The sequence below is a fragment of the Ambystoma mexicanum genome, chromosome 6p (genome assembly GCF_040938575.1).
Source record: "Ambystoma mexicanum isolate Mex_15411 chromosome 6p, UKY_AmexF1_1, whole genome shotgun sequence".
In the NCBI taxonomy this organism is placed as follows: domain Eukaryota; kingdom Metazoa; phylum Chordata; class Amphibia; order Caudata; family Ambystomatidae; genus Ambystoma; species Ambystoma mexicanum.
In genome coordinates this window covers 742103170-742119462 of record NC_090935.1, presented here as the reverse complement: position 1 = coordinate 742119462, position 16293 = coordinate 742103170, and the positions used below count along the sequence as shown (strand labels likewise).

Here is a 16293-nt window from a genome sequence, read left to right as displayed (position 1 = left end):
AATCAACATTCTATTTAAGGCCTGTGATATCACACTACCAACATGTAACTTGTAATGAGAGCTAAACGTGGATAGTGAGGTCCAAGTGAGAGCCTACACACATCCACCAGTGGAATCACCAAAGCCTCGGCACAGGATGTCCACATGCCTCTCACAGATGTACCCACTATGACAGACCGAGCGGGTACTCCCACCTGCTCATGCATCCTGGTGATCACGGTCCTAATCCACTAACGAGGATTGGCTACAGATAGCGTCATACACTTCCTATTTTGACCCGGTACAGCTTGGTGGCAATGAGCCAGAGATTCTATCATTTCTGCTCGAGGGTCAAGAGGTGGCGCCTTCAAGCCTCCTCCAGCAGGTAAGCCCCAGAAAAGGAGCCCTGCCGCCCATTCTAATCTGGGTACTCCTTGAAGGACCTTCTTCTACAGAAAGGCAGACACATTTTCTAACAAGGCCTTCCTTTTCACCAAAATCCTTGACAAGAATGTTGTCACCATTCCTGATGGTGTTGGACAGGACCTGGAATCCAATTCGTACACTTTTGCTGCCACCCTGCATGCCCCTGCGACTCGTGCCAATTTTTTCCAAGCCTAGTTGAATGCACTCCTTCTTCCCCTGCCAGCCTTGGGTGCGCAGTGGGAAGGTCCTAACACTAAGGACTACTGTGGTTAAGGAAGAGCCTGGGATGCTGGTCGTGCTGACATAGGAAGAGCAACCCCTAAATTGGGTACATTCGAATCTTATATATTGATGAGAAACAACTTTAAGAAAGGCACCCTCTTTTGGGTGGGGTTTCACTAGAAGAACCTTGCAGAAATTAAAAAAGTACTTTTTCTGAAAGGATTCCTTGACTAAAAAGTACAGTTCCTCTCCAAAAAGACTACGCCAGCAGAAAGTACAGCCACATGTGTTCATGGCTGCTTTCAACATTTTAGTCTCTGACATAAATGTTATGGCGGGCTGCCACTGCCATGCCCCATTAGGGATGCTGCCACCATACCACCCATGGTGGATATGACCTTAGCTGCACTTGGCCCACCGTACTATGTGAGACCTGAACATAGCCGGCACCCTCACTGATGCCAGTATTCATAAGCCCTAAGCCTTTCAACCTAGAACATAGATTGTGTCAGGTAGACATTGTAGACCATTGTACTAAGAGACACATTTGACTATGCTCTTCTAATCGCAGAATCAGCCCTCTGGTCCCCATAGTCCATGGGCGTCATGTCTTCTGTTGTCACAGCCTGCAAGTCAATCGGATTTGGCATAAGGGAGCCCACATTTTCTCCATGATGACAGTTCAAGATTTCATAACTCCTGGGCAAGGTCACAATATGCCTCAAGGCTTAGGTGCTGTAAGAGCACTACTGCAGTGAAAGGTGCAGTACGCATGCTTAATAAAATAACATAACACAACCTCTTCAGATACTCCCGCACTCCATCCCTTACCGGAAATTATTTCAAAAGGAATTTGGGCACAGCCAATTTCTATGGGTCTGCCCATTCCTGCTGAAAAAGACTTTGTAGAAAAGACAGGGGGTGAGGCGCGCACTCTAGTTCCCAGCTTTATATACCTGCTGCAGTTCAGTTGCTCTTCTCCTCCAAGCGCTTTCATGTCTCTTACAATCTTCAGGGAGGCAGTCTTTTCAGGTGTTACTGATTAGTCTCAATTTTGGTCTCAGGGAATTCTGGTAGCTGTAGTCAATTCTGGTAACCAGGAACCAACTCCCCTCCAATAGCACAATTGAAAAAGACTTTGGATGGCCTTTCGATTGGGATAGGTTGTGTAGCATGTTGTCGTAGTGACTCAGGCAATCTGTATCTTTCTCATCCACCAGCTATGGGAGGAGGAAATCCAAAGTCTGCCAGATGTGGGCTGAGATATCAGTCCCCTTTCTTTGGAAGTGATCTTTCTCTTAGAGCCCAGGTCCATCGCCTCCCCTTAGTCTCCTTCTGTCTTGAGAGGAGCCATTTCTTTCTCTTTTCTGCTATAGCAGAAGCCACTGCTTCCACTACCATGACCTGGAATTCCACCCGGGAATGAGGCAATCCTGGAGAGGAAGACTTTTTTACCTGTGGACAGAATGACAAGATGTACAGGAGCAGCCATCATGTCTCCCCAAGCGCCTCCCCTGAGAGCCTCTGTAAGGGGGCAATTCCTGATGGAATGAGACCTGCTAGTGTGTCCTTGAGCAGGCACTAGTGAGACAGGCTGAGGCCTATGCCATACCTACATGGGCCATGGAGCACCAATGAAACTTCCAACACCCAGAAAACAAGTAACAGAGCTCACCTCTATTCAGAGGTGCATCCACCTCGCTCCCTGCTCCGGATAGCCAATGCATCATCCAGGGGTGCCAGAGAGCAGAAACCATTGCCTCCTTTGGCCCTGCCTCTAGAAGCGCCGGTATGTGTGAACACTTCCAGCCCACCATGAGAGCTCCCTGTTATACAGGAAATCAGAAAGGAAAAAGAAAAAAGAAATGTCCTGACCACCCAATGGAACCACACCCCGTCTCTGCCAAGGACCCTATTCAGGCACCAGAAGACAGAAATGTTCCCCAGGGATGGGTGCAGTATTCCTGTCCTTCGGCACCTTCATAACCTCTGCGCTAGGATCCTTTTGGTGATGCTCCAGTTCAGAAAAAAGTAGATTAACTAGTAAGTGAATGCCATTTATGCCATGTGGCAAGGAGGCATGTCAAGGGGGAGAAAGGCTGGTTGGTGTAGCTAAAGAAGTTAAGATACGGTTCGGGGGAGGTGTGGGAAACCTCAAAGGCAAGAGGCTTGGGACACGAGAGGAGGGCACTCGGGGTAGTGTTCCTTACAGTTGTATATGCATAGGGCATCTGCACCTATTGGTGGTGGGGGGCAGTGAATAAAGAGTGAGCATTTTAGGGGACTGGTCTAAAGGGCCAATGATTGCAAATGCCATTTCTATGTTTCTGAAAGCAACAGTGTCGAGCAAAAGCTGGAGGCCTTGGAATAGATAACAACCACAGACATTGCTCTTGGCATCTCTCAAAACCACCGTTTTTTGGCCTGCCATGACATTACTGAATGGGAAAGACAAAATGCAACTCAGGCTAGATCCCACCGCAAAAGGGACAGTCCAGCCCAAACTGCTAGGTCACATCCATTTTGCAGGACATCACAAGTAACCCCAAATATATTTTTGACTCATTGGCCATCATCACTGTAGCTTGGGTACATAGTCACAGCTGGCTTAGTACCCACATCTGGTCATGCCCATCCCACTTGGGGTGATGAATGCAATATGGAAGAGTGATGGCTAGAAGACTTGGAGCAACTCGCATCTGAAGGCTCTGGGTAAGCCTTTTGGAGTGGGACCTTGTCTGATTTGCATATGGTATCTGTAAGGTAGGCAGAAAAACAATGGGTTGGAGGGTAAACCTGAGCTGTGTCAGTGGTTTGTGATTCATTCAAAACTGCTCAGCCATTACCTGTCATTGCTGCATTTTTAGACTTCCACCACTGCTTCGGAAGCAATGAATACATGGATAGATGCATTCAGGCTTTGCATGAGAGTTTCTATCTGGGGCAAATAAATGGAGGCTCAGGCAGACCCCAGTGAGCATTGTGATTTGGCTTGCAGCAGCGTGCCTGAGAAACAGATAGGTGGACTGCCTGCCTCTCAGAGCACATCCTTTTCAGAATAAAAGATGCAGCAGCCAGTGTTGCAACACAACTCCTGCACACAAATTATGAAGGTGGGGAAAATGTAACCGCAGAAAGCTTTTTTTGCGCTGTCACAGATGGCCATAATATTTCACAGAAACTGGAGACAGATTGTTAAATATATTCAACCGGCTGGAATTGGGGAAGCTGTGATAAACAAATGTGCATCCCTCTCTCATCTCCCAGGGGTTTTACCTCCCGAGTCCAGGTGTCCTGAAATTCCAGGGTTCCCCTCTAGCGATTGGTAACACCCATCTAATACTAGCTTAGATGAGGGCCTGAAGCCAAATGATGTATCTGTCTCCCTCCAAGGTTCTTCTAAGTTTGTTTCCCAGTGTGCTCAACAGAGGATATGGTTTCCATGTGCCGATTTCGGACACCCTGGTACTTTCTCATACTCCACTGATCCGCTCCCTCTTCGTTTTCCCTTGATCTTCTCTCTCCCTTCCCGCCCCCATATCATTCTCAGCGCTCTTCTGTCCATCTGGTATTAACACACTCTCGCTCCTTCTCCTCCTACCTATCTCCTAGACCTCTCCTTACCTTTCACTGCACCACCCTCCTCACCCTTCACTGAGCCCCTCTCCTCACTTCTCAGTACATCTCGCTTCTCACTTCTCACTACACCCCTCTTCTCACCTCTTACTAGACCCCTCTTCTCTCTACTATGAACATCCCTCCACTAATTCCCTACTCAGACATATGGTGCCCTACTCACCCTTCTGGGGATTAGTGCCCTGCTCACTCACCCTTTACAATAACTCTCAATAGTCTCACATCCCTCCTCACTTTTCTCCTGCACCCTTCTCCTCGCATCATTCTCTACTATACTGTATCCACTCCCTCTCTCTGTACCTATTACCCTCACACCCCTACTTCTGCCTCCCACTCTTCCCTCAATGCTATCCCCACTCTCACACACAAGTACATTCTCACACACCACTTCACTCTCACAAACTGGTTCAACTCTTGCCCACAAATACCTCACCCGCACTTTGGTCCAATTCAAACACCAACTCCTCAGCACTCCATTCCTTCTGCCCATCTACCACCTGGTCTCTTAATCTATCTCCACACCTCCTGACCTCACGCCTGCAACCCACACTCTGCCTTTCATCTGCTTCCATTTTATACTGTGGATCTCCTGCTTTTTAACACCCTCCCACCCCACACGCATTAGTTCCAATGCTCACCTGACTCTAATGGCCAATCTGTGGCCCTCATTACAAGTACGGCGGTCCGGAAGTAAGGCACACTTTCTGGACTGCCATACTACAACGATGCAGGTAGGGGCCACAGATCCCCCGGCAAGGCCTGACCTGCTGGGTTTTCAGGCCCCTACCGGCATGGTTGTCAAAGAAGCACAGGCACTGTTAGCAATGGTGCCGGTGCTCTGTCCCCATTTCCATGGAGTCCTATTGGACTCCATGGAAATGGGGATGAACCCTTACCAGCGCCGCTTGTGATATTCCGGTGGAACCGGGATATCAGGTGGCTGTAAGGGTGTTACGGGGTTGGCATCAACCTCGTAATGAGGCCCTGTGACTGTCTTTTCCCCAGGGGCTGGATCACACATGGGAACATCTTTAGCCGCCGCCCCTTCTACAGCACGGTTTTAGCCGCCGCCCCTTCTCCAGCACGGTTTTAGCCGCCGCCCCTTCTCCAGCACGGTTTTGGAAACAGTCTGTAATGGTGGTTCTGTGCTCTCCTTAGCATGCTATTGGTCTTAGAAGCCTTTTCCAGGTTATTGCAGTGTGTGCTTTGCTTTTCCAAAGCTTTCTGGGCAGCGGGTACATGACACTGGTTCGGCATTTGTTTGAGTTGTTGTGTTTCGTATTTCCTGCTGGTTTGTATCTGGTTAGGTTTTCTTGGCTGCTCCCAGATGCGCTCTTGGAGTCACGGTTATGAATAAAAGGAAAAAGAACACTAGGCAGAAAAAGTGCTTGGAGGCATTTTGCCACAGAGAGTGGCGCCATTAGTCACGTGCAAGGCACATGAGTGTGTCAAGGACACTGGGATTCCCCTCTCTGCCTCCACCCCCCTCTGCCATGACCCTGTCACAGAGTCCAAATTAACTTCCGAGAATGCCTCTGCTCCCAAATGCAGGGTAGTTGTCCACTTGGGAGCATAATTGGCACGTAAACAAAACGTTGTATGACTTGGTCCAAATGTGGCTAATAGACTGGGCTTATTACCCGCAATGCCATTAAAAGGGATGACAACATTTCTGTTGGAATACAGTGCTTTACATTATCACAAGTAATACATTAAGAAACATCTTCAACTAAATATTTTCCAGAAGCATCAACCACATTTCATTAACTCATTTCTAGCAACTGGTATGATATAGTACTTAATGAGGGCATTCACCCCGCTAATAGATATCAGGGCGCCGAAACAGTAGGAACAGAGTGACTGAGACCAGAAGAATTAAGAAGACGCCGCACCCACCCATGGCACCCCCATATCCCCACAGGGGAACAGAATAGTCATCCGTTTTTTTCTGAATTTTTTTCAAAAAATTATAGTGATGTTTGTGGCGCTGAATAATGTTTCAGAAAGTGACTGATGTTTATAACAGAAGTAGCTCTTTCCCCATTTTGGAAACATATCACTTGAATTAATATTACCCAGAAAACATGAATGTATTTATTAAGAACTCCTATAGCATGCACCTACCCTGCCATTCACTGACATCCCTTTCATGCTCCTTAAACCCTACACTATTAATAGTAATATAAGCATGCATACTTTTCACGCATTTTAAATTATTTGGATTCCAACGATGACATTATTGTAATTAAACGTGAGATAATTTGTTCTGACCTTGGTGACGTTAAACTCGAGTATTCCTCTTGGGTCATCGTTCTCTTCAATAGTTATTTCTGCAATTTCTGTTCCAGGTCTCTTCACACTGGGTTGTCCTCCAGCGAGAGAAGAATTAGCAAGGTAGACATCAGTGATATTGATGACAAAACCTTCATACAATTCTGGTATATTATCCTGGAAGAAAACAAGCAAAGCATGTTAAACTCTGGATGCAAACTGCACTGCACGACGAATTTACCAAATGCCTTTTAACAAAACACAGCACTCATGCATTCCCCAAAAGACGGTATAAAAAAATCCTGTATGGTAAACATGTTCGAATTTCGACTGTACCAAAATCACGTACAGCCGAAAAATACAAACATATTTACCATACAGTGCCTTTGCAATGAACAAGGGGAGCGAGTGTTGCAGGGGTGTCCCCTCCAACCTTATTCGCTACAATGGCATTCAGGTTTGTCGGGGTGTCTTCTGCTTAACGATGAATAAAATAAATAAAAAATAAAAAAGTGACCCTGCACCGCCAGTCCCTGCCCACGTCAGTGGGAGGAACAGGAGTCGCAGGAGATGAGACGGTTTGGGTTGAACAAAGGTGCCCTTGTTCAACATCCAACAGGAGACGGAGGGCCGCTTGCGTGACTGTTGCGCATGAAACAGTGTAAGTGGGGCAGGGACAGGTGGTGTGACGGGGGTGCATAGGGTGTCCCTAAGATATGTGGATGGAGAGAGGGGGCACACAGGCAATATGTATGTTTGCAGTAGAAATGACGGTATTAAAATGCATATTTTGGGTCAAAACGGTTACGGTCATTTCGGCTGTAAACATTTCCATCACGCATGGGCGTAATTTTAGGGTGGGTACAGGGGTCTTTGTCCCCCCCCAACTTTAAAGGCACACAATTTTGTTCCCATTCATTTGGCTGGGGCACCTTTTCTTCAGATGTCATGTCCCCGCCAACATTTTTAGCAAAGTTACTCCACCGCCAACACGGTTAAACAACCCAAATTCGTATTCCCAATACTGGCAACCACGGCAGAACTTAAAATACGTACGGTAATTGTCATTGTTCCGATTCTGTGTCTGGCTCCTCATCACTCACACAATTTTTCACCAGGCAAAAAAGTATCCCTGATATATCCTTCTTCTCTTTCATTCTGCTCTTCCTGCACATGCCCAAGCTTACCAAGAGCAGCTTGCCACCACATGAAGAGGGCGGCATGGAGGATCTTCAGCAAAGTGGCGAGGACGTGCCAGACTCTGTGTAACGGAGATTACCATAAGTAATCAGGGCATTATAGCCACATCTTGCTTCAGGGATCTGTCACTTACGTATTGGAGCAATATCCATAGTGCCAAGCTGCCAAAATTCACTAATCATATACACTGTAAGAGCTGCAAAAACACGCACTTTATGAAGTACAAACAGAAAGTTAATGAAGCAGGCGTCTTTCTCTGGAGAACAGGATGCAGAAATCGCACACTAAATGCACCACGATTCTCCCCTCTAAATCCAGTTCATAACGTGACCCAAAGATATTCTCAGATGACTAGGTCGCTGTCCTGTAGAGATCCAGAATCAGGGCACTCCTCATCTCCCCCCAAGAGGTTGAGATGGTCCTGGCTGATCTTCCCTAGATCAGAGGGGCAGATCCATCCCAGCCACCTGCTGTTAGAGGCCGTGGATGGGTGAACCCCCTTACGGTTAGGGATAAAGGTTACGGATGCATTTATGTGTGGATGCAGGCTGATGGGGGCTCAGTGGTCAGGCATGACGTTGAATGTGACACGCTGGGAATCCGAGGGGACTGGCATGACTTTAATGGCCATAGATGCCCAGTAAAAAATGCCATTCCTCCCTCCTGTGCCCCCCAGTGCCTCACATGCTCACAATCAATGTGATTATGAGTGTATGGAAGGCGCTGGGGAGACCAGAGGGCAGGCATGGTATTTTGTAGCAGGCATCTATCATAGGTGCCCAGTAAAAAAATGACATGCCTGACCCCTGGGACCACAGCTCCTCACATACACACACAACCAATTTGATTATGTGTGTACAAGAGGCCTTGAGGGGTCCGGGGGCTGGCATGGCATTTTTGAATAATCATCTATCATAGATGTCGAGTAAAAAAATACTATGTCTGTCCCCTGGGCCCCCAGCGCCTTACACCCGCACCAAATAATTGTGAGTATGTGTGTGGGCAAGGCGCGTGGGGCTCAGGGAGCAGGCATTGTATTATTTACTAGACATCTATCATGAATGCCCAGTAAAAAAATAATACTATCTCTCAGAAGTTGAGATGATTGTGGCCAGTGGGTAGGGAGGTTGTGCAGCAAAGAAATGTTTACAATGCCATTGTTGTAAAACTCTCCTCCCCCACTTTCCAAAATCAGCTCCCCACCCAGCGCGCACACACACACACATACACACACACACAAGCACACAGTAAATTCCGGGACATGTGGCCCAGTGCTGTTATCTTCACTGAGTAATGCATTATGCCTTTGGCACAATATATCTCTATGAATATATCTCTATGAATCAGACCTTTGGGTGAGAGAGAGTGCTTTCTGTAGTATATAGGCTCCCACAGGGGCTTCTAAGTAGGGCATTTCATATTCAATGACAGGTTGTGCTGGCATCAGTTATGAGTGATGCAGAATGCATTCAGAGACATGTAGTCCTCTAGGGACCCTGTGCTGGATTAGGCTGAATACAATGTGCAATTCGTATTCACAAGGGGTCAAATGTACTCAGTATGAATGAGTGCATTCAGGAAACTGTCATCCTATACGGTCCTTTGTATTGAGCACATTCAGCCACATGGGGATAGATTCTAAAAACATGTTTTGATGCACATGATGAGATGCACTTGTGCATCTCATCCACTGTGCAAAGGAATGTGGTGTCCTATTCTCAACGGGCATCTAAAAGTGTGCCCATTCAAATGCCCTTTCCTAGCACTATGTGCATTTGTGCAAGTAACGGGGTGTTTCAGTGCACATGCCGAATTCAGAAACAGGATGCACTTCAAAATGTGCTCATAAACATGCTTCCAGCAACCTAATGGGTTCTGTGAGCCGTTCATACATTAGCATTGTAAACACTCGACCGACACTAATGTATGCATGAGTTCTGGCAGGCGCATCTTTTGCGGTGATACGCAGCCCCCATGAAATGTGTAGGTCACTGTGATGAATTGACTTCTGCCCTGCACGAGTACAAGGATAAGAAGAGGCTAAAGCACCTACTCAGCCCTCACATTTCTACAAACCAAGAGCCAACACAATCATAAAGTTAAAACAGTCACAACTAAGAGATATACCTCCTTCACCTTTTGTGGTAACATGTGCTGAGGGAAGGTTATACTCTGAATGTGGTAGCAACCCAAACAGCGAAGTATAACAGTCCAAATTAAAGGCATGCCCAATCAAGGTTGTATAAAAATATATAATTTAATGAAACCAGGTACAATAATAACTAACTAGAAAACACTGTAAAATCCCACCCCCGTAGAAAGAACACAGATTAGAGAAAAGATGCAGCATTCTGGATAATGAGACTGGTGCAGAAAAGGCAATTAAAAGACCACAATGTTCAAACAGAATATTTCTTGAGGTTGCAAAGGGGATTAACATGACCAATCCAGTCTCTAGGGCCCAAAGATGGACCACAGGGGCAGATACCAGCCAATAAACCCTATGCAAATGTCTCTGTGGCTTGACAGCATCAAACCAGGCTTCTTGGCATTGATCACAGGTTTGTCTTGGGTCGAGGATGCAGCAGTTGCGGTGGTCCAGCAGTCAGCCGTCCTTGAGTCAGGGTCGAACAGAAGGTAGCTAAGGTATTGAAGCGTCTACCTGGGCTCTGCGCATCGAGCGGTCCCAGTTTCGGTCAGATATCGACGTTCAATGCCAGTGAGCTGGTACGAGAGTGAACATGCAAGTCAATTCAATGCTGAGCCTCGGAGGTCACTGTCTGGGAGACACCAGGGTCAGGTTGATCAACTTACAGGAACAGCGATGAAGAAGCTGGTGCTTTGAACAGTGACTTGAGAAATGCAAGGCAGCAGTACTTCGTTGCTTCGAGACAAAGCAACAACGTGCCTCAGCTGGTGTGGTGTGACAGCGAACAGTCAAACAGCAAATGGCTGTTCAGAGAACGATGACAACCAAAGTCCACTTCAGAGGGTCCTGGAGGTTTGTTAGGCATCAAACACGCTTGAATCAGAGCTTGCAGCGGCTCAACGTTGATAACACCGGGATCTTGGCTGTTCACGCCTTCAGGAGCTGTGCGCCTCACCACAGGAACTCAAGGGCAAAGGGTAGTCTTTTTCTCCGGCTCCCAAACACTGGAGAGGCTGGCATATACCTTCAGGGATTCTGCAACATGGTCCTAGGCAACAGTGTGGCTGGCAGAGGAGCATGTCTTGGTCCAGCAGCCAAGCTCACCCCCAATGGTCCCTGAGGATGGTTAGGGGACAGAGCTCGCCCCTGCCTTGGAACACCTGCCTTCACTTCACAACTGGATGACTTTGGAAAGGGCGGCTCTCTCAGCAGGGTCCAGTGAAATATTCTTCAAGGGTTGGATTGCAGAGATGACTCAAAGAAGTGGTGGGAGGCCCCTTCTTTTAAAGGCAAAAGCCCACAGGTGAATTGACTAAAGCTAGCCTGCCTTAGGGGTCCCATCCCTGTTCATGTAGTGAATGGACTTTGCCTTTCTGACATCACACCCAAAGTGTTTTGCTCTAGAGGAAGTGGGGCGAACAGGAAGGAAAGAGAAGGAGAGAGAAAAATGATGGTTGACGTCTTCCACAACTGTACAGATATCTCCCTGGCCCTTCCATTCTCAATAGAATCAAAGACCTTTAGAAATACATTAACCTGGTGTGATGCCTGGCCCTTTGTGATTGGGTATATCCTTTGATTCCTGTACCGGGGCCAGCATCCTGTGGAATGGCTGTCCCTGGGAAAAGGGTGTTGCCTGCCCTTACAAAGGAGCAAACAGAGGAAATCCCCCAAGGCTACAGTGCTGGCAGTGGGCAGAGGGATCATTGTCTGAACAAATACACACAACCCTTCCACAGCTGAACTGGGTCCACATGGAAGACACAAGTTTGCTATTAATTAAGTGGCTTGGATAACTATGAGAGATGCTGGCCACCATACCCTAACTCATCTATGGCTTATGTTTACAGTATAACGTGCCACCAGCACGGAATCCTCAGAGTTATGCAGTTTCTGGAAGATGGGTGCATATTTTAAATGCAGCGCCTGGGCTGAAGAGACATGGCTGTCACTGAAGCTGTCAAGAGGGCACCTGTGACCTGAACCTGCTCCCTGGCACTGAAGGGCAGGTTTTGCCATGAGATTTACTGAAGCAGCAGTGCACAGGTTTACACTATTTTTTTTTTTTGGTATGGAGTTTTATGAAAGGGAAATCTGATCAGTAGATGTCCCTCCTGAAATGGAATTATTTGGTGACCTGAGTTTTTATCAAAGAATTGCAAATAAAAAAAGGTGCATTCTCTATTTTTATTTGTACTTGTTTTAGGGAATCTAAGCTATGTTTTTCAGTTGGGGATTCTGCTCGAAGTGAGCCAGATTACATTGAATGAAAGTAGCCATCTGGACATCTGTTATTTATGCAATTTATTAATTTAAAGCATATGGCAGAGGACAGACCTTTCCCTGGTAGGCAGGCAAATAGCTGTACAAACTGTAAAAGAGCTTAACGAGGATACAATAACTTATCAGCAACATAATCAGATAAAGACATGCAATGTTGGAAGCACATTGGGAAATTCAGTAAATTAAAGACACAGCAACCCATCTTCAAGAAATTAAGGCAATGATACAGGAGGCATTCAAAGCCCACAATCTAACATAAGGACAGAATACCACACCATAAAAAGAGGAGGGATTAATTCGGTTTTTCCAAAATAAAACACTAGTAGGGAAGGATACTCCCTCAGGGTTATCGGTAGGGAAATCCAGAAGTGTGGGACAGCTACAAAGAACATTTGCCTCAGTGATTGTCTAGTCATAGGAATGTCAAGTAACAACAACGCTTTATTGCAAGAGGCCTGAGACTCGAACAATAAGCACAATTTGAAGGCTACAAAGCCAGGCATATACAAGACAATACTTTGGAAGCCAAGAAACGAAGTCTAAATAAACTATGGGAAAAAGGAAATACTTACCAAGATTCTCAAAAAAAGTTAGTAGACTATTTGCACTAAAGAGATACCCATTTTTAAATTGTACCCAATGAACTATAAAGTTCAACGGGTTATTTCAGTCCTGCTATCATGATATGTTGGCGTTGCATTCTAGCTAGAGCATCAGACCAGTTTTTCAGGGGATATTATTAGCTTTTGTGTATAGATATTGCTATCACACATGTGTTACATACATATTAATGCATGCACATTATTGGATCTAGAGTTCTGTGCCCTACAAAACATTAGCACACAGAAATACGCACAGAAATACAGACACATCTTGCTAGAGTGCATTCATATATATGATGCCAAAATGACAATGGGTAATCTTCTTTTGACATAGCCAACATGCGCCTAGATCTTGCCTCATTGTATCTAGGAAGGTTGTCTTCCTTTTTGCGCGGTTCAGTTGTGCATGACTCTATGGATCCACGCATTCCCTCTTCATACGTGATGGGCTACCGAGGACAGCATTTGGCTCCCATGAGATGCCCTATCTATCAGTAAGTGTTCACTGACACCAGGCCTTGGGGATATTATGACAAGACAGATGATTATTAACTGAAAACCTCCAATACGTTGCAGCGGTGTTATGTTTGAATTGATAGCCTAACTATTATAATATATGGCCCAATGTAAAACTGCAGTCTTTTCCTGACAGACACTCCTGCATTAAAGATTACCTATAACATTGAGTAGGAACCACACAAGAGATTGAATATCAAGACAATCCAGCAGTCGGTCCTATAAACCGTACACGCCAAATGTACCCATTACATTTGGGAGACAGTAGTCCAGCCCTAGTTTTACCTTTGCAATTGGGGACTTTTATTCCAATCTTTATAATGGAAATACAAAGCTACAACCAATCCTGGACTAGGTTCTCTCAAGCGGTATCGATAAACACTGTTAATTGAGAAAACTTTGGTATATTATACTCTGTTCTTGGTTTAACAAACACATTGGTTGAAATACAAGGAAATAAACCTCTGGGAGAAGTGGGCCATGGTCATCACTCTAATGTCTATGTTGCACTTGAAGTAAAGTGCCCTTTTCATCACTTACAGGTAGAATAGCAACTTGGAGGAGGAGCACAGATCGGTTCTCTGCCATGGTCACCGTCTTTTTAGGAAGGATGTAATCCTGACCCTCTGTGGCATGATTTGCAAATGGGAATAAGAAATTAGGCTTGGATGTGAACTGGAGGATAATGTCGCCAACGAATCCTTGCTCACGTACAACTTTTAGAGCAATCTGGGTCGAATTTCCTGTGAGAAGAAAATTGAAAACAAGGTTTTAGTTGGTTTCAGTAAGCCAATGTCTTTTGTATTAAACCAGATTTTCATATAGGAATTGTCAGACTATGAGTAATATATCGCACAGAAATACCCCGGATCCCAAAAACAGGGGTTAATGCAGACTTATACAAGCAGACCAAGATACAGAGCAATCCCGTAGTGGCTTGGATGGATCGAACCCGCACATGAGACTGATTTCCATACTATAAGGTAGTTGTCAAAAGCAATAGGCTGCACAGTCATTGGAACGTCAGGCCTTCTATGTCTGATGGCATGTGTTGGTTCTGTGCAAGGTTCAGTACCCATTTCAAGAGCAATCTGTAGTGATACATGTCCCTTCTTTGGATGTCGGCTGCGTTTTCTGAACACAGGGAAGCACCGCTGATCATGACAGTGCATTCAGGTAGACAACACTGGTGGACTTGCAGATGAAAGAGCCCTGTATTTTGAAGACTGCAGTACCTTCATTCAGTTCTTTAGCTTGCTTTGTTCAATTCCTTTATTACAATTGGTAGACTTTCAGAAAGGTAGTAGGGAGGATCTGGGATGAAAGGGATTTGGCCTTTGCTCTTTCTGGGGTATGAGTTGGTATTTGTTTACATATTCTACATTGTGTAAAAATATTCAGAGTGGGTAGAGGTTTTTTCTTTATTTAACTCATATTTGTTATTTCGAGAATTTAAGACAAACAGGACATCACTTTTAGTTAGAATCTCAATGACTGAGCACTAGTTTGCATTAACAACGCGTAACATTAACTCCAGGGCAATTAAAATGAAACCCAGTGAGTTCACCAGAACGGAAAATAGTCGTTCTAATAGAAATGGTAGTTGACATTTTGCAGTCAGCGGCACAGTACAAAAGTAGAGGAAATAGTGTGGTCAGACGTCATAGAAATCTAGGCATCACTCCTTTTAATGAACCTGGGTCATTTTTTAAGGATGTAAGTCACTTTCCTAAGAGTAGTGGTGGGCTGTCAATTAAGAGAGATCAAGTCGATAATTTTGAGAAATTGCTTGGTTTTTAAGTTCCTCAAGATTAGGGATCAGATAACTGATGTGGGCAAAACTCAAACTGCCTGAATTTGTTTGTATGTAGCATAGGCTTACTTTTGGAGATTTTTGAAAAATTATGCTCAACTGAATTCATGTACTTGTATTAACTAATACGTCATTTCAGCTGAGTCACAGATGCACAGTGCCACCCAGTAGCCATCACTGGAAGTTTAACTCCAGTTCTGAGCCGGATGAGCAATGCATTATTGGTATGCAATATGGGTATGAAAATTAGCTCAAGACAAAGACAATTTTCTGGTGCATTTGATGTCACTCTTTTATTTTTTTTATTTATTTTACAATTGTATCATATATATATATATATTCAATGAAAAAACATTATTAAAGGGACGTTATGTTTAAAAGTAAAACCGAAAAACCTTAGAAATTCCCCAATAATGCTAAACTAAGCAACCATAACTCAAGCCAGCACTGTGCACTGCTAAAACTAACACCCAGGACATCAAAGATGACATCACAAACTTCATTGATGACATTGCTGAAGACATCACATATCTGCCCCACTTGTTTTTGTTCACTGACATATCTAGACCAGGTGGTTTTGTTCACTGACAGTCGGAATATTAAAATTCAAAAGGTGCTATATATCTAGACGTTAACCTTGTCATATTTTCTTAAAGTACTTTCCTTAGGGTTTGGTCTCAGCTCATGTTGCACATACAAGGGGCAATAAGCAGGTCTCAAACACACAATTCATTTGTATACATGAAGAAACAATGTAAAGTTATTAACATTTTCTGATGATGCTGTTTCTTTCTTCCTTACTTTAGTTTCCCTGTATGTGCCTCTGATTTGTATGCATTATGGGTGTTCATGCATATTGTTTGTACAAGCACAAGTGTGTAGTAAGTCTTGAATTGTTAGATAGTTATTACATGACTAACATTACTCAAAACTCTGATAAGGAAGAATTCATTATTGTACTATCCAAAATTACAATGTTGTACTTCTCTGGTGCATGCTGCAGCCATTGCCTATGTTTATGTTTGATTAGATTCCTGTATTAATAACAACACTCCAATATACTGTTGTTTAGATGAGTACATTCTTTAATAGATTAAGCAGTTCATGATAAGTCTCTCGATCACCCCTGACATCTTGTTTCCAACATTATAAACACAACCCCTTCTAGGGACTTTTCATCAAAATGTATTTCACAT

At 44.7% G+C, this 16293-nt stretch overlaps 1 protein-coding gene across 2 annotated transcripts in view; it reads right to left on the bottom strand.

The window, feature by feature from the left end:
• ADGRV1 (adhesion G protein-coupled receptor V1) overlaps positions 1-16293 on the bottom strand; it is a 2479945-nt gene that overhangs the window by 1423944 nt on the left and 1039708 nt on the right. For both annotated transcript variants that reach the window (XM_069627623.1, XM_069627624.1), the window contains 2 exons: positions 13825-14027; positions 6535-6711 (listed from right to left, as the gene is read on the bottom strand). In XM_069627623.1, the coding sequence (XP_069483724.1) occupies positions 6535-6711; positions 13825-14027 (380 nt within the window). The remainder of the gene's footprint in view (positions 1-6534; positions 6712-13824; positions 14028-16293) is intronic.